The sequence below is a fragment of the Lichtheimia ornata genome (genome assembly GCF_029851405.1).
Source record: "Lichtheimia ornata isolate CBS 291.66 chromosome Unknown scaffold00012, whole genome shotgun sequence".
Taxonomy (NCBI): Eukaryota; Fungi; Mucoromycota; class Mucoromycetes; order Mucorales; family Lichtheimiaceae; genus Lichtheimia; species Lichtheimia ornata.
Genome location: NW_026695332.1, coordinates 407,368 through 426,151, shown reverse-complemented (window position 1 = coordinate 426,151; position 18,784 = coordinate 407,368). Strand labels below are relative to the sequence as shown.

General features: G+C 43.6%; 4 protein-coding genes across 4 annotated transcripts; 1 reads left to right on the top strand and 3 right to left on the bottom strand.

Annotated features, from left to right (window-relative positions):
• Positions 1–6,154: 6,154 nt before the first annotated feature.
• On the bottom strand, positions 6,155–7,384 carry O0I10_003690 (uncharacterized protein; the record flags this gene model as incomplete). The annotated part of the gene is made up of 1 exon (XM_058483757.1): positions 6,155–7,384. One exon carries the CDS (start codon positions 7,382–7,384, stop codon positions 6,155–6,157), a length of 1,230 nt encoding a protein of 409 aa, XP_058345555.1.
• Positions 7,385–8,302: 918 nt separating this feature from the next.
• Positions 8,303–10,804, bottom strand: O0I10_003689 (uncharacterized protein; the record flags this gene model as incomplete). Its single annotated transcript, XM_058483756.1, has 3 exons — positions 8,303–9,603; positions 9,662–10,163; positions 10,229–10,804. The coding sequence occupies 3 exons, from the start codon at positions 10,802–10,804 to the stop codon at positions 8,303–8,305; spliced, it is 2,379 nt and encodes a 792-aa protein (XP_058345554.1).
• Positions 10,805–11,032: 228 nt separating this feature from the next.
• Positions 11,033–13,964, bottom strand: O0I10_003688 (uncharacterized protein; the record flags this gene model as incomplete). Its single annotated transcript, XM_058483755.1, has 4 exons — positions 11,033–11,419; positions 11,471–12,175; positions 12,230–13,298; positions 13,372–13,964. 4 exons carry the CDS (start codon positions 13,962–13,964, stop codon positions 11,033–11,035), a joined length of 2,754 nt encoding a protein of 917 aa, XP_058345553.1.
• A 1,651-nt stretch (positions 13,965–15,615) lies between these two features.
• On the top strand, positions 15,616–17,950 carry O0I10_003687 (uncharacterized protein; the record flags this gene model as incomplete). Its single annotated transcript, XM_058483754.1, has 3 exons — positions 15,616–15,783; positions 15,866–16,754; positions 16,812–17,950. The coding sequence occupies 3 exons, from the start codon at positions 15,616–15,618 to the stop codon at positions 17,948–17,950; spliced, it is 2,196 nt and encodes a 731-aa protein (XP_058345552.1).
• Between the last annotated feature and the right edge of the window lie 834 nt (positions 17,951–18,784).

Sequence of the window (18,784 nt, the reverse complement as noted above, 5' to 3'; positions counted from 1 at the left end):
ACCTGCACTGATACGTGTCTAGCTTGTGGTGTTCTTGTTGAGTTTCGAGAAGCCGACACGAATGCTGTACAATGATAAAAACCCGTCAACTAAAAGACAAGGCTGTAATAATACGATTTACCTAAAGTCTGGCGACTGATACCAGGTGATGTCTCCTGTATCTAAAGTCTTCATCAACGGGGCCGAGACGAAGGTTCAAGCGTTCCAAAAGGTTTGGTTGAAATTCCATGATTATTGGTGATCAGAAAGGTGAGCTTGAAAATGGATCACTTCACTCGTTTTATTTAAATTGATGTGACGATTCGATGATGAATTAGATCACGTTATCAACACATCTACGGTTTGCTTGTATGAACGGCTCGAATGATATCAAATGGCTCTTGTATTATAATGAGGGATAGATTTGCCTACTTTTATGATCATAATGGGTCGTGCATTATAAACATTGTTGCACCCAGGAAAGTACACAGGCGAGATTAGAGGTACTTTGGACACTCGCTACTTGGTCGATAAAACGAATCGCCTTGGCTGATTCACAGAACCGGGTCACACTGCTTATACCCGACGCAATTTATCTATTGTTCGCCTTGCAAATGAGCGCGCCAGCGCTCCGCTCCATTTTTAACCTCTTGCTCTTGTACAAAAACCACACACCACCTCATACGCCGATGCCTGTGGTCTAGTGGTGTCCTTCATATGTAACAGCTTGATCTTCTTTGTATCTCCTCAAGTCATCCATCAGGTTTCACTTTTAGTCGTTGTTGTAAGCGTTGGGTCGTTGCCATGGAGACACGTAGACCTTGATATGACGTACCTGACACTGTTTGCTTTAGACGTTGTCCCCGGCCAGTAAGCCGTTGTCGATCGCAATATTGTCAACACCACACCTTCATTAATCGTCATGCGTTTTTCACTGCCATCCTTGTTCTCGGCGCAACTCCAAACACAGACAACACGACACCATCATCATCATCCTTCAATCTGTCATCGCATCGTCATCGTCTGCCGGTTTCGTTATCCATCTTTTGGCAATGTTCAGTTGCCAGTCACATCCACACCCAAGAGTAGACGTGTATTCACGCTTTGCTGCCACATGCCCGGGAGATCAAGCGTATTGAGGAATGCTATACAAGAGCATCAGATTGTCGTAGCATCTCTAGCCAGTAATCATGGTATCCGACCCAAAGGTGCAGAACTTGTATATACCCTTTATAACAACAGTTTAAGGTTAGTGGATAATGGATACAATGTCCGTCATGGCTCAAGATAATTAAACGTGTGATGATACGTAGCTTTGGTGCATGAATTGAAAGAAGAATACGAAGGTAGTTACATTGTGGCCGAAGGAAAGCTCCTGCTTCTTTGATCCCAAAACGCAACAACATGATGGCAACCCGTATCCACTAAGTGATTCATCAATCGGCCAATACATCAATACAATTGTCGATCTGCTCTCTAGCCAAGTCTCCAAACGCTGAAACATTCAGCCTCATCCCTGTGGTGTAGCCGCTCAAATCATGGAAGAAAACAAGGGCTTATGTATCAACAAAGAAGAATTCATGCGCAAAACGAAAGTGGATCGTGGCACTGGTGTGATCGATGATGGATTTATGGTTGATAGAGTCTTAAGGTGGCCAACTACTTCTTAATCCTTGGTGCAAAACATGATCTATGGAAATGGATGGAAGAGCGAGGTATGAGAGCCTTCTGCTGCAACGGAGGGATCAAATGAAGAAGCATGGTCAATGGCAGAGGACTCTACAAAAGCTTACTTTGCTTGAATGGTTTGCCAAACGAGTGATAAGGACATTGAACGATTTCCCCCACTGATGGCCACAAAGTTGAATACTGGTTGGATAGTGTTGAATTTGGTGATGGATGCCCCAAACCATTTGCACTCAAGGCTTTTGCTTTTTGTTACAAAACACGTGTGATACTTCTTCAAGCGGTTGTCATGTTGCGCACATTTCCTGGTTTGCTGTGTTGGAGTCTATTCAATCATGATCTATTCCGACCCGAATTACATCGATTCATGCCAAGGTGGATATCAGACGAGTGGTTAAGATGATGATGAAAGGATCGAAGAGTATGGGCCAAGTGAATACGGCAGGCGATTTGGAACAGAGTACGTATGTATATACTTTTCTTTATTAGTGGCATGTATTAATCAACGAGTAAAGAGCCCAAACGTGTGATCAGGGATATCTTTCGTGGCTTGCCTGGTGAAGAAAGTTATGAACGAGTCGAGATGGATGATAAAACGACAACAAGGACATGGATGGTAGCGACAACAGGAACATGGATGATAACTACAGCAGGAACGCAACTCACACACAGCAAAAAAGATCCGATCTATGTTTTCAGCACATGAAGTATGGAGAAAATGGGATGATGGTTCATACACAGGCACACCAGCAGTGAAAGATCTAGAAGAAAAGTATCATGCAAAACAGCGAGATAGTACCAAAGGTAGGTCTTGATCCATCGCAACTTCAATCACACAACATTGTGCCTAACACACGTGCTTTTTAGAGCGAAAACGTGTAGTAAATCGAAGAAGATTGTCGATGCCATATACAAGATTCAACAAGAAGAGTATGTGCCTATTACCGAAGCTGTGAATCGCTTTGAACAACGGCGTGGAATTGGATTTTGGATCGATTATGGAAGGAGCATACCAAACAATCATGCCGTAGCGCTGGATAATTCATGCAGCAACGACCATTTTTTGTACATGTCGAGCATTGTATAGCAACATTCACATTGCATATCGTTCCTCTCCCCTTGTATTATATGGTAATATCACACATCACTTGCCTTTTCATGTATATAAGTAGCCTCAGTCACCTTTATTAAACCCGTGTTTGACAACAAAGAAAGGTCATAAATGGTCATCCCATGGTGGATACAATGATAGTGCAATGATTTACCATCCAACGTGGTATACAAGGTTGTGTAACACAGAGGTATGCATAAGGGTACTGGCAAGGGAGCATTTCAAATCATAGGTAAAATGGGAGCGGTCACGCAACGAATACTAGGTAAAATGGGCGTGGAGACGCCCATTTTATCTAATATCTTTGTGAATCAGGTTGTGACCCAGCCAAAAATTGGCTGCGGGGTTTTGTGAATCGGTGTGAATCGATTGTGAATCTGTGAATCTCGTCGGTTAAACTTTCACACAAGGTGCTGTTGGCCAAGCCGAGCACATTGCTCTATTCAAAACCCCACGTTTCATTGTAAAGTTTGGAGATGCAGGCGTCTTTATGTTTGTAAGCGTGATGCTATATGACAAGTGGTCTTCGTTTAATGTAAAGTAGCTAGACCCTGACAGAGCAAAAGATGCAGAGGGTCGTGTTGTGTAACACAGCTACGTTTGCATGAATGAAAGGGTCAATCTATAATCACTTTATGGATCATCTAGGAACAGGCATGTATTGCTAGCTAACAGCCACTTTTATCCAATCATCATTGTTGCGAGATCCACTGCATGGGAACGATGCTCCTGCTCTAGACATTCATTTCCATGATTAAAGTAGGTTGATCCGAGCTGATTTGGTTGAGTTACGCTCACACAAGATTACATCGGTTGAGCTACATCGAGCGTGCTCTATGTCCAGAGTGATGTAATCTCTCTTTGACCGTAGCTCAGTCAAATCAGCTCGGATCAACCTACTTTAATCATGGAAATGAATGTATGGAGCAGGAGAATCGTCCACCTGCAATGGAATGCACAAAAGTTGAGAATGCACAAAAGTGGCTATTAGCTGCCAATGTATGACCTGAAAATGACGTTTGTGTACCTGTCATGCATCGTCCCTGAGGTCCGGACTTTTTAGCTCAGCTACACAAAGAGGTCCTTCTGCATCTTTGGCTCTCCAGGGTCTAGATACTTTACATTAAACAAAGACCACTTGTCATATAGCATCACGCTTACAAACATAAAGGTGCCTGTATCTCCAAACTTTACAATGAAACGCGGGGTTTTGAATAGAGCAATGTGCTCGGCTTGGCCAACAGCACCTTGTGTGAAAGTTTCACGTTCAATGTCGCAACTAGCCCAAAAAATATTTTTTGGTCGTCGTCGTCGAAGAGGTCGACCCCCCGATCCAGTTTGGCTGGTAGTGACATTGCGAAATCTGGGATTGGCCACGATCGACGTGAAACTTGTACACAAGATTCCCTTGACCCCGTCGAACACACTGTTCTCTTAAAAACCCCACGTTTGATTATAAAATCTTGAGATATGACTGTCTTTACGTTTTACATATGCTGTAAGCGTGATGCTATATGAAGAGTGGTCTTTGTTCCTTGTGAAGTAGCTGGATCTGACAGAGCAAAAGACCCAGATGGACGTGTACATGTGACACAGCCGAGAGGACAAAGGCTTGAAGGTTGGACCCTATTGGTAGAGAAATGCATAATGATCCTTCAGCTATAGTAAGGTCCGCCTATGATAGCCTGTATGGAATGGTTCATTCTTATACAAGGCTGCATATGGTAGTGTTGGCTGAAAGATGTCATAGCTAAACATGGTATGTTCATGTACTCGAGCCATATTGTATTCTTTCTTGGATATAATGAAATAAGCTTACAATGAACCATGCTTCTGGAACAAGCACATGCTGGGCGCCATCACTCTCAAATTTATTATCTTTGCAATACAAGCGTTTGAAAATCACCACTACCAGTTGTCTAGCTAGGAAGCTTTAGTGAATGTAATAGTGCTGTGGCAGAAGAATAATGGCATCTTGATCCATACGATGATGCAAATGGTCCAGCCTTGCTTTCCAACATCCAATTTCTACATATTCCACCTTTCAATTCTGAAACCAGCCGAGTGATCAACAGCTTTCCTATATGAGGTGACAGTAAATGATAACCCCAGTCATCACGTTGCATCCAAATACAATCATTGAAAAAGTCGAAGAATAGCATAGGGTAGTGTGGATGTTTATCAAGTAATAAATAGGATAAAGGAACAGCATTGAAAATTGAATAAGGTACGGGTGAATCTCGTAAAGGCAATAGGGGTCATTGTGTCATTGTATCCTTCGTCGCTGCCGGCATAAACATCCTTCAACCATGATTGCAAAATAGCTGCAGCATGCGTTGTCTCGACAACACCAATGTCATCATATGGTTGTCAAGCACCCCTTCCAATTCCATGCAATCCATCATCATCCTCAGCCGTATCCACGCGGTATCATTCATCGTTCGTGCTGACGACGCGACAAGTAACCAATGTAACATTCCAGGACTTCCCATCACTGCACTTGATTGCATGATCCATCCATCCATCCATCATCACCATTGTACATCCAATATTGCTGCTGATCCATTTCCATCCGGCTGTTGGTCTTTCTCTTTCTTGATCATTTCTACCGCAGCTCACGAGATTGCTTGTATTGTAGTGTACTCCATAGCTGATATGGCATCATCGATTGGAATTCGTATGTATTGGAAGCAAGTTGGTACACGTAAATAAAGCTGCTCCCATGCAATGGATACCCGTTGTCCGCGTAAGAGGCCGTAAGACAAGTTGCTGCAAGTAAAGAACGCTGTTTGAGACTATAGAGTGAAGGCTTTGCTATGTAGTGTCAACTGCCGGATGAATGCTGTTGGGTTTGGTTGTGGCAGAAGAGTGTACAAGAAAAGGAGTAGTGTCAAGGAACGCGGCTGGTGCAGTGGAGCGTACACGCCATGGACTTGCCATTCAGTCAAAGACTATCGGATCAAGAGCGTTGTAGGATTGGCATGATGGGTTGAAGCAGGACAATCGTTTGCAGGTGGTAGTTGTATATTTGAATGGTGCAACAGTTGTGAATGGGAGGAAGAGAAAGTAGAGTGGGAGTGGAAGAGCTGGAGGTTGAGTGTCGTCGCGTGATGTTCGTGTCTTCTATTCGATCCTCTCAGGGGTTACATTCATACTTGGTCATACATAAAAGGAGTATAGACATACTTCCAAGCTCCCTGTAAACAAGATCATGGTCATTATCTCGATATACTGATTTAATAAACTCTATGAAGGAAACCAAGTATTTGAAGAGTAGGGAATAGAAAACTAAATAGGTGGTAAGAGGAAGGAAGGAAAATGCTGATTGGGACTAGGATGAAAATGAAAACAATGCACAAGGTGGTATAATAGCTACAATCAATGAGTACTCATGTCAAACGAGGGTTGCGATGGAGACGATTGTGGTGTCCTAGCAGCCATAACAAATTGCTTTCTTATTTCTTGGAGTTCCTCTCTTCCCAATGCAAATGTCTTATTTTGTTCACGAGCACGACGGCGTTCAACTATGGATGGTGCCTGATGTCGAGAAGCTACAACTTCGATCCCTCGCCAAACTTCACGTGGGACATCCTCTACGAGCCATGATACCATTTCCAATCGTACAAGCTGAGAACATCGTTGTAGGATGCCGACAATGCTACCAGGTTGTTCTTCGTTTTGTGGTGTTTGTTCTTGAGCCATCATAGTTGTAACGAAAGAAGGAGGTGTCATGGGTTGTGGCTGATTCAATGTGAGTACAACACGCTGTGGTGGTGGTTGAATCGATCCCGCACGAATAGTCAAGTTCTTTACGAGGGTAGCATGCCGAGCCACGCATTTGAGAGTATCCCTTCCATCACAACGAATCGATAAGCTATGTAATTGCGGTCCATAGTAGGTAATTGTGTCGCACAAAACAGGCTCGCTCACTTGCTGCAATGATATTGTCAGGTGCTTTACTGCAGGGCAATGCTCTGAGAGAGATCGAACGGCTGTTGTATTAGCTCCTCTATTCTTGTTGCGATTGGCACCCAAGTTGACTGTTTCCACGTTGGGGAGTAACTGTAATAGCTGTGCTGCAGCCTCTTCAGAAAAATCTGTCCAGCAGAGATCAAGGTTTTTAGCCTTTGCGAAGCTGTTTTTTGCATCATAGCCTGGTGTTGTCATTGTTTGTGATGATGGATCACTCTTAAGTTGGCTGTATTGGATACGCAAATGCTCAATATTCGGTAGTTGATGGGTCAGCCGGACCAGATACCCGATGGTGAGCGACTCAAAGTGAACCAGGGTCAATACACGCACATTCACAGCTGCACTAAACAACCAAGCGAAATCGCGTGCCATCCACATGTTGCAGTTTTGTTGGTTTGTCATGGTCAATTGGTGGGTATACGATTGCATGGCCGCTCTCAATTCGTCTCGTCGATAGACACCTTGCTCCAATTGACGTACATGAGCCCGAAGACCAAGATGGACATGTGCATAAAGAGTAGGCAAGCAAATAGTATAGGCCTGGTGACAAGTCAAACATAGTCGTGCTAGGCTCTGTCGAGGAAGATATAGAAAAATGAGTCGTAGAAGCTCAGGTGGTAACTGTAATAAAGGCATGCTTTTGATAGTGGAAGCAGAAGGAAAAGGGGAAAAGAAGAAAAGGGTAGATTACATTGGTAGAGAGAGTGAGAGTGAGAGTGATACACAACGCACACATATACATTCTACTCTGCAGATAACCTTACCGAGTCTTTCCGGTTACATGCCTCTCAATAAAGCTTTACTCACATTCAACACTTGATTGCTTATATTTGATCACTCATCGTATCCATTATGGTTGTGTGTGTGACACATCTTTGGTATTGGCTTTTAGTCATCCGCACTAGGCACCCACCTCTTGTCACCCAAAAAGATTAACCCCCACCCCAGCAAAAAAATGTGAGCCCTGCTTGTTGTAAGACAAGGGCCGAGAGAAATTCCCAAAATCGTGCGTGGCTGCTGTTACCCAATCCCGCTTCATGACATCTTTGCCGTCATCCAAACATCTTATGCAGCGATATCTTACTCATTCATGCATGTCCATCAAAAAGCATCTACCTTTATGCGAGTGACACTCATCAAAAGTAACCATGTACTATATGGCGATTAAGTTTCAAACTATCATTTTACTAATTAGCTAGAATCAATCTTTACTTATACTATGTTTTCCAACTTGGACTTTTTCCCTGATGCATGCTACATTTATGCTATGGTGCAGATCAATTTGTCATCGTATATACAAGCATGCTGGCATGTGTATTCACTTATCAATCAGCTGTAAGATTGGCGTTGACACACCCCTTGGCTTGTCCTTTTACCGAGCTGCATATAGGTCAAGGTGACACAAGCAACCAACCCCGATATCCCCAAAATTGAATGTCAACCATCAATGCAACCCACGGGCCGTTGTATCCAGCCAACAATATGCTTTCAGCCATAAAAGTCAATACAAGAGGGAAACATGTAACATTTTAATCTATACATCACTACGTAAATTTATACATCAATGCCCCAGTCGCCGACCGTACGCATTGCTTCTTCATCACCACGAGCTATCCGTTCACCATCTTGACCACCTAATACATCAGCGACGCATTCCCATGGATCACGTGCACCACCCCACATTAACAACCGGTCTCGGAAAGCCAATCCCTGGTCACGATCAAGAGGATCCTTTTCAAAGCATGTCTCCCAAATACGTCTTGCCAAGGTACGATCGAAAAGATAGGAATAGTAACCGGCACCATAACCAAAGAGATGCTCAAATTGAACCGGCCACATGGTATTAGGCACACTTGGGAACAAGCCTACTTGATCCTGGAGATTATGCCATATCTTTTCACTCGAAAACGAATTGCCTCTTGCTGCAGCTGTTGAGTGGTATTGCTGATCCAGCAGCGCCATGACAATTTGACTATTGGTTTCAATGCCGCTGAATCGTTTTTGTTGCTTGAGGAATGATTGGATGGCTTCTGGTGAATAGGTACGATCATGCGAAAACAGGGGTAATACACTTGGATGCCACACAAAATGCTCCATGAGGATCGATGGCAGCTCAACGAAATCGGTTGCACAGCGTGTACCGGACACATTGTGGAAATCAGTGCGACCAAGCATTGAATGCATGGCGTGGCCCATTTCATGGAACAAAGTCTCGACTTCAAACATGGATAGCATGGCCGTTGAACCGCTTTTGTTGTTGAAATCGCAAGTCAATGCAATGATGGGTAATTGGAATTGTCCTTGTCGACCACGAATGGTATCTGTGGATTGGATCATGGGTGGCATAAATCGATCGGGCGATATATTTTGACCGGGGAATGCATATCGAATGTCATTCTCTGCATCGTCATCATCCACTCGGCGTGACGTTCGTACGGTGTAATGGGCAGCGCGTGTCGTCTTGCCTTGGCGTGAAAATAAATCACAATAAACAGTGCCGATCTTGCCATCTCGTTCACAAATCACATCCAACTTGCGCACATCATCATGCCATGATTCACCCGTCTTCAACGCTGCTGGTACAAATTGAACGCCATATAAATGATAAAAGAGTCGAGATAAACCTTGCATGACAGATCCCACTGTAAAGTATGGTAATGCTGGTGATGGACCCTGCGTAAGTCTCTCGGTCATATTCGAAACGTGCATGTAATAATCTCGATCCCACGCATTGACTTGAGGTAGCTGCTTCAACCGCATTGCCTGTTGCTTTGCTTTTTGAAGAATGAGAATATCACGTTCTGATGCTGGTGATTGGTGATGAATCAATGTCCTCAAGAATGCATCCACGTTTTCTATACATCAAGAACATTAGTATACTAGCAAAAGAAGGTATGTGATGGATGACAATACCTGGATTCTTGGCCATTTTATCTTGCAATTGTAATTCAGCATAAGAACTTTTGCCCACCAAGTTGGCTAAATCAGCCCTCGTTCTCATCAAACGTTCCAATATCGACACACTCTCTGGGTTGGCTGAGTTGAGAGCTTCGAAAGCAAGTTGTCGTAAAGCTTCATTGTCGGCATACTTGAGGATCATTTGGCATTCAGTTGAACCCGTTGGGACATAAACATGACCATCCTTCACAGGACATGTTCGCATAATCGATTGAGCGAGCCCATTGAGCGATGCTGGATCAAGTTTCAAATGAGAAATGCCACGTGGATCTTGCTGAATAAATGCACGACCGAAATGGATGATCCGATCAGAAAGCTCCACAAATTGTTCACGTTGCTTATCAGAGAGATGGATGCCTGATTTCTCGAAATCACGTAAAAAGACAATGGCTGCTGCATGTTCATCAGGCGTAAATTGTTGCACGATCGACTTGTCTGCCAATACTTGGGATAACACCTTATAATAACAATGAATACATTAGCACTCATTGTTTTCTCCTTCCTTAATCCTTCTATTCATACCTTATGCATGCGAGTATCCGTATTGAGCGTATTCATATAAAAACATAAATCGTTGTATGCATTGTTGGCTGCCTCCATGATGCTTTCATCAGGATGTACGTTGCGTACAAACTCGGCCATATCGATCACACTGCACAAGGTATCTGAAAGACGATCCAAGTTTTTGACGACACGTCGCATCTCATCAGGTCCATTCTCAGGCGCTCTCCAAATACGTTCAACAATCAATTGGGCACGTTGAATAGCTTGTTCAGTCGCATAGGCGAATCCTTCCACGTTGGTAAAGTGTGTACTTTCAAGCAACCCCACAGGCTTGATCGATTCAGTCTTTGCAAACATTTGACGCTGCTGTTTCCATAGATCCTTGTCATCGAATATCAATCGTAAGTGGTCGTTGTTGTGGTTGCCAGGGTCCAATTTGCTGTTGTTGACATTATGCATCGTCCAAGCACAACGTTTAGCTACACCAGGAACGGTGGGTTGACGGCGTGGAACAAGAAGAGCATGGCCAATGGTGTTGTTGCTACGTTGCCTTAGTGTTTGCGAAAATGCCCTGCGAGTCCATTGCATTGACATGACCAAAGCGGTGCAAGAGAGAGAGAGAGATAGAGAGAAAAGTGAACACTCGCCAGCTGACTAGAAAATGCTGATGCCCTTAATTTATCATCACCCACCATCACCACCCATCATCCAATCCACAAGCGTATCCATTTACTTTAGCGTGTATTTGTAATAGTATGAATGAACGTGAATATAATTTACAATGAAGGAGAATGTTTGGGGGTATGCATTGATGGATGCCTATTATGTTATCTTCTTATTCAATTGACTAGTCGCTGCTCCAGGGAAGATGTATTGTCCCATGAGTCGACTCACAACATCACCCATGGCCTCTGAAAGACATATAATCTCAACAGCTGCTGCTGCACATGTGTGCCAATACATGAGCGTCTCTGTTTTCTCGGGTTCTTGTTGACGGAAGACTTGATACATCTCTTGCCAGGATTCAATGTGTCGTTTTTGCAGGACTTGTCTAGCTGCTTCTGCTGAAGGCATCATGGCGGGAAGAGCACAACGAGCACGAATACAACTTCCAAGCGTAAACATGTAAAGGTGTACATTGCCAGCCATCTCCTTACGTAATTCAGCAACAGGAGCACGCAACTCTCGCACGCGAGGAGTGATCTTGGACTAAAGAACATCATCAATAACATGCAAAATAAAACACGTTGTTCCTTTTACCTCTGCTTGTGCCATGTGTCGAATCCAATAAAGCATCCTCTTCTCCAACTCAAGCAATTTTCTATATTCTTGTAATGGGAAAGGTGCCTTGGTCAATCTTGGTTCAGGGCCGGAAAGAGTAAGCATCTGAGAAGTCCCATCAAATTGGGATCGTAACACATGTGCATGAAATTTGATGCTCTCCTTGGTAGCAATATAGCGTGGCGATGCGGTGTTTTGTTGGCTAAATGCTGAAGTGACCTTGGCGTATTGGATACCAGTGTCCGTAAGCAACTTTGCAAAGTTCTCCAAAAGAAGCTTGCGTGCCCATACAGGCCAAAACAATTGATCGACCACCATCAACACAACGGCTGCAGCTGCTGCAGTAACGATACGCTTCCATAAAGAACTAACCAAGGTTTCATGATAAAAGTTGGTATAATCGGTGGAAGAGATGACGGCCATTGTGAGTAACGAAATGAATCCAAGTCGTGCATAGGTGCGGCTGTTGAAGAGCGTGTACCACATGGGGATTTGGAATATGCCAATAAGCACAGCAAATACGTAGGGATCCTCGTTGCGGTGAGATGCTAATGCTGTCAAGTATCCACAAACACCACCAATAGCTGTTGCTACGACACGAAAGATACAGGATTGAATTGTCAAGCCAATGGTGTAGTTGGATACGGTCATGGCTGAAAGCATTGCCCATTGGCCGTGGTTGTTCTATAGACACCAAGGTTAGCAATGAATGATCACTAAAGGTCTATAAGCACTTACGGTGTAAAAGTCACTCAATCCAGGTACAGGAATCCATGCCATCAATGCAAGCAATTCACACGCCAAAGAGAATTTAAGTGCATAACGAGCAGGTGGACTTTGCAAGAAGCTGACGACGCGATAGAGGATTCGGTTATAGAAATGCTTGCCTGGTGCATTATGCAATGGAACAAAATGGGTTTCATCACCTTCTTCTTGCTCCATACGCTTCTCCTTTTCATCCATACGATCCTTGGCAAAGACAACATCTTCATCAGCGGTACGTACGCCTTTTTCACTTTCGCTGGTGCGGCTCAACCATTTACGCAATGCCATCTTTGGGAAAAAGATACGCCATTTGCCGCTCTTTTTGTTTGACAAGAGATCATTCACTTGCTGCTCCAAGTTGACAAGCTCTTGTCCTGATTCAACCAAAGTATACATGATTGTGTATACCAAAAAATGTTCCTCAGCGGGACGTGTGTGTCGATATTCATATTGCATGGCGAGATCGCAATGCTCTTGTAATGTTTTCAATGCGTCTTCCACAGCTACATGTTCTTGTAATTCTTCACCAGGCTTTTCAACAGACATGGATCGAGGGATAGCTCTATTGCTAGCAAGGGAATTCTGGATACGACCCAACATGTCGACACAATGGCTCATAAATGTACGCATAGCAGGTTGTATAGCATCATGTACCCGAGTCAGGTGCTTAAATTCAAGTCGTGTCACCACCGTCAATTCCTCATCTTCTTCGACGTCGTCGTTTAAAGCTTCATTGTTACTGAATGATGTGGGTGGATTCAACATGATTTGGCTCGTACGTTCTAACGCAAGCTGCATGCCATACATATGATCAGCCAAGCGATCCAATGTATGCGATATCGGCTTATAAGCGAGTGGTGGGTATCGTGCTATTGCCACCTCATATTTGGCTTCACGTTGTGCTTTGCGAAGACCATCAACGGCACCTTGTAATGATCCAACCAAGCCTTTGAGATGTTCACTTGTGGTGATAGCGGTCTCGTTGTCCATCATAAATTCGAGCACGCTTCGTAGAGCTGTTAAACTTTTCCCGAGTGACACCCTAAATTTTGTTTCCATAAATGACCAATTCCGCTTGTCGTTTCTCGCTCACCCCTTCCGTGCATAAAACTTACTCTGAAGCCTTGATAGCCGTTTCGGGCCACAGGCACATGTTGACAAGTAATGTGATACAGCCACCGATCGCCATAGGGTAAACAATACCAGCAGGTACCAACACATTAAATTCGGTCGAATAAATGTCACGAGTGAGACAAAAGAATGGCAACGGCATGCCTTGCATGGCTGCTTGAAATAGGCGTGGGTATTTGACTCGAGTGAAAGCGATGCCGTAGACACACACAAAGTAAGAGACAGCTGCAATGACGCCTGCACCGTTGCTGTAAAGAGGTACGCCCCTCGCTAATGCGCTGTTGTATAAAGCAAGGCAGTATTGGATGATGGCAATGAATATGGCTGTTGGTACGAGGTACATCATGTTGAGGAATATTTCGACTATTTGGAAACCAATGGTGCCTGCAGGATTAAAAAACAACGTTGCCAATATCAACAAGTAGGGAACATTTCCAAAGGCGTCGAGAACTGGATGGATAAGGAGCATGATGGTTGCGATTTCATAGGCTACAGCGCACTTGATCAACCTCTTCCACATGGTGCTCTTGTCAAGGATATAGGTTTTTACTATCCTCCTCAACGTATCGGACACCATTGTTGAAGTAGGTTGTGTGGAAATGAAAAAAAGGAAAAGGTGAGAAACAAAGAGATTAGAAAATGTAATCTAAAAAGAACTTGATCCATTCTCGGAAACGGCCGATCCAACTGCGTGTGTGTTGCTGGGTAGTACGATCCTACTACATCATCGATTGTTTCAATACCGATCCAATCGCTCCGCACCGTCCAATCGCACACCTCTTGACCCCTAACATCCATATGTCTTTTCTAGTCATCCCATTGCAAGGGTATAATAAACGGGACCATTAACATGATCCATTGTGTGTAAGAATAATATTTATCTTTTTGGTGCTGTTGATGTATACACAAACGCAAAGGCGGAAATGAAATGCACATCAAAAGTGGAGGCTCAATCACGGGTTAAAGTTTACATGTTTGCTGCCAAGAGGCGTTTGACCGCTTGCGCCCGCGCCTTTATCACGCCTATGTTGTATGACTGAAACAGTCATTTAATCTTGATTTGGGCATTTGCCTATCTGATTGTGCCAACTTTCTTTATTACCTTGTACCTATGGGACTTTTCAAGGTAGTTGCAGCATCAGTGATGTGACCAGAGAATCATTCATAAGATCATGATCGCACACACAATACGTCACAATGATCCCACGGTGGCAAGCAATTTCTCACCACGTGGTTAGAATGACAAGTTGCCCAAAGCATGGATCGTTTTATTATCGATAGCATTCGTAAAGAAAGGGGACATTTATGCTTCAAGTTGTTTTATGACTAAAGTGTCCGATATAGTAATCCCCGTTGTAGGCATAAAGCTCATGGCTCGATATCCACTCAAGATGATGTAAAATGATGTGATGATTCCATCTTAAAGGTGGAGGGCAAGAAGGGCATGATGCTTGAATCGAGAAATTTTTCCTTCCAATCCACGCTCCATATTACAGGAATGTCCGCAAATGGATCCATACACCATTTATGCATCGTGTATCACAAAGCTTTTGTCTTCACAAGACTTGATCTTTCCTATGCCTTCTACATGCTGAATTACTCCATAAACAATCTTGTTAACAAAACCAATGTTCTTTCCGCACACTGCATCATTGTCAACTTTAATAAGATATGAATCGGTCCATCCTCCTAAATAATGTGTATCGCTGCGGTAATCATAATGCAACAATGAGAGGAGATGTGGCCAAGTTGCTGAGATCAAGATGTATACAATCATGTTCAGTACACGAACCAAATAATAAATTTGTGAATGACAATTGGCTATGTAGCTTCCAATGACAAATGCTGTGATCTGATGGAGGAACACCACGTGTGGTCCAGGACTACATTTCACTGGTTAAAAGGCATGGTGTGTAACAAAATCAAAGATCAGCCAATACACCCGCCATTGTGATCTCTGGCATAGATGAAGGCCTTTTAGGTAGCAGAAACAAGCATGTATTATAATAGACAATGGGTGATTTATTATAAACGATGACTGTAATGGGGAGCATTGCCATTGATCTTGTATCCATGTAAAGGGGGGCAACCATTAAAGCACTAGCCAACAACCTGAAAAAGCTCCGCTATCCTGCGACGATACACCTATCTTTAACCCGCGGTGTTCTTCCTCTCTTTTCTTCTTTTCCACTGTTCTCGCACCTTGTTGTTCCTGATTGGGCTGCTCAATGAAATTCGGATCGCAATTGAAGAACGCCATTTACCCCGAGTGGCAATCGCACTACATTGATTATGACGGGCTCAAGAAGAAGCTGAGAAAGGCTGAAAAGGACCGACCTTTCACCGAGAAGGACGAGACTGAATTTGTCGAGGTATTGGATGCCAACTTGGAAAAGGTAAAAACACTCTTTTGGCGTTTGAACGTGTCTTTGGGGGGTGTTGAGGTGAATAAGGTTGTATTTATTTATATGGTTTCAGGTGTATGCGTTCCATCAACAAAAGCATGATGAGATCATCAGTGGAATCGATTCGTGGGATCAAGTGATTGCTTCAGAGCCCAATGCTTCCGATATGGCCAATATCCAAGAGCACATCAATGAGATTGCAGATGATGTGAATCGACTCGCAAGGTTTTCTCGTCTCAATTACACCGGCTTCCTCAAGATTGTCAAGAAACATGATCGCCACACCAATTACATCTTGCGTCCCATGTTTATGGTGCGACTCAACCAGTGTCCCTTCTGGAAGCAAGATGATGATGCTCTTCTTATCAAGCTATCAGAACTCTTCAGCAAAGTGCGTGATGGTGGCAAGCAAATGTCATTCAAGACGCCCATTCTGAAACAATCAACAACCGAATATGGGGAACAAGTGGTGGATCATCGACGTGTACTCGTGAAACGCTTTTTCGTCCATGCCGACAACATTTTGGAACTCAAGACCTACGTCCTGCGACATTTGCCAGTGCTCGTTTATCGTGATAATGGCGTCGACCATGATGATATCGATCCACCCATCTCATCATTGTACCTGGACAACATGTCACTCGATAGCTACAATGATCGTGTTGAATCAGCTGAAGGCTCTCAGGTGGTACGCTTACGGTGGTATGGAAGTGCAAAGAACAACACATCCATTGTATTTGAACGGCGCACATTGGCGGATGAAGAACAAGGTGAATTGACGGATCGGTTCATTATCAAGGACAAGTACGTTTCCGGGTTCCTGAATGGTGACCAAACATTTATCCACAAAGCCGTCAACAAAATGCGAAACAATTTGGGCAAGTCAGAGGAGGACGTTGAAAAGTTTGAAGCATTCGCTCGTGATCTTCAACGTATGATTAAGGAAAAGGATATGCAACCAGGTATGTAGCCAATGGATGTGCTCTTTTAGCGACATGTACTCATTACCTATCTACTAGTGCTTCGAACCTATTACAAGCGCACAGCATTCCAAATCCCAGGAGACAATCGATTGCGTATGGCATTGGATACCGATCTTTGTTTTATTCGCGAGGATACCAATCTATTTTCAAATGACCCCATTATTCGTCGTCCTGATGGTTCTTGGCACCGCCCAGATGCTGATATCGAATATCCATTCACCAATCTGAAACCAGAAAGCGACATCAATCGTTATCCTTATGCCACATTTGAGATTAAGCTCGACCTTGGACCTGGAGAAACTGAACCAGAGTGGATCATTGATCTTGAAGAGAGCGGCATTTTGGAAGAAACGCACCAATTCAGCAAATTTGTTCATGGCATGGCTTTGATGTTTGATACACGTGTGGCGTTGCTTCCCTATTGGCTTGCTCAGGTGGATGAAGATGTGGAACAACTCCCTGTGCTTCCATCACAAACACCATCGGTGGGCAAAAAGACACACAAAGGAAAAGGAAAAGCATCGTCGCCTCCATTATCCAATGTAGCGGATGAAGATGTGTGCCTGGTTCTGGAACCTGCCACTCCTAGGTCACCTGTCAATGAGCGTACGTCTTTATTGGGTGGTCAACATCAGCGAGGTAGCACTCGATACATGGGTATTATGCCATCACCTCCTTCATCAACGGATGGATCACTTCAAGAAGATGGATACAATTGGAAGGATACGTTGAAAACGAGCTGGAGCCAATTGGTTCATCGTCGCAAGAAAACCAAATATCCACCTGTTGTTCTTCCACCTGGTGTCAAGGTGCCCAAGAAGGTCGTCACTCCTTTACGTGTTGAACCCAAAGTCTTTTTCGCTAATGAACGCACCTACTTTGCATGGATGTCTCTTGGTTCGCTTTTATCGACATTTTCTATCGCCCTCTTCAATGCTGGTGATGCAGTAGCCAAGGTGTGTGGTATTGTGTATACATTGGTGTCACTCTCTACGCTCATGTATGGTATGGGTCTCTATTATCGACGTCGTGAGTTGATTCGTAACAAGCTTCCTGGTCCATACGACGACATCTCTGGTCCCACTGCCATTTGCTTTGCTTTGCTATTTGCTGTTGGATTCAATGCTTACCTCAAATTCACCGTTCATACACCCTCTCTCTTTTACTTTCATTGATCATCATCATTTTCACCCTTACCTCCGATACCTGTATGTATGTATGTATGTATGTACTCAAATGACATCGCTGTACGAATACAATTTTTTTCATGTCAAGTAAAAAGATCATCACATTACTAGAGTTTTTGTCCTTAAGAAATACCCCTTAACGCATGGTACACGTCCCACGTGGTGTATGTATCATTGTCACAAACTTAAAGAACAGGGTCCAGCCATGGGTTGATATTGCTCGGAGGTGATTCAAAAGAAATTAAGGAAGCTGAGGAAAGATGGTTTGTATCTGGGAATTTGAGCCATGTAAGCACACACGATCATGCATCTAGGCAACAACCATTCAACTCTCTCCTGTCCAGACCTTTACATAGATCTTATCTTATATACAGTGCATATATTACGACTAAAAATGGATCTTGTACATGGCTACATGTCATCCCATGATTTACACACTCATTTGGGAAAGGTATCACCTCTTTCTACGTTTGTCGTTTATTGAACTATGCAGCAATTGAATCAGGCATAAAGTAAATTAATCATGCATTACGCATGTATATCACTTGCAAAGTATGCGTACATGCAAAGTCATGTGTGCTTCATGTTGGTTATTCTTTTTTTTTGCTCAATGGAAACCTATCCACGCCCTTCTTTTCTAAGCCTTCCATAAAGGAAAGCAATTACCATATCACGTTTGGGCTTATATGCCATAGCAACCCCATGCTAACGGATAAGACAATCCATCGTCGTGGATCGATTGGTGCACAACAATGCTGGGACTACTCCTACTACTGGGATAGATCAATTGTGTGTATGTATGTGTGTGTGTGGAGAGAGAGA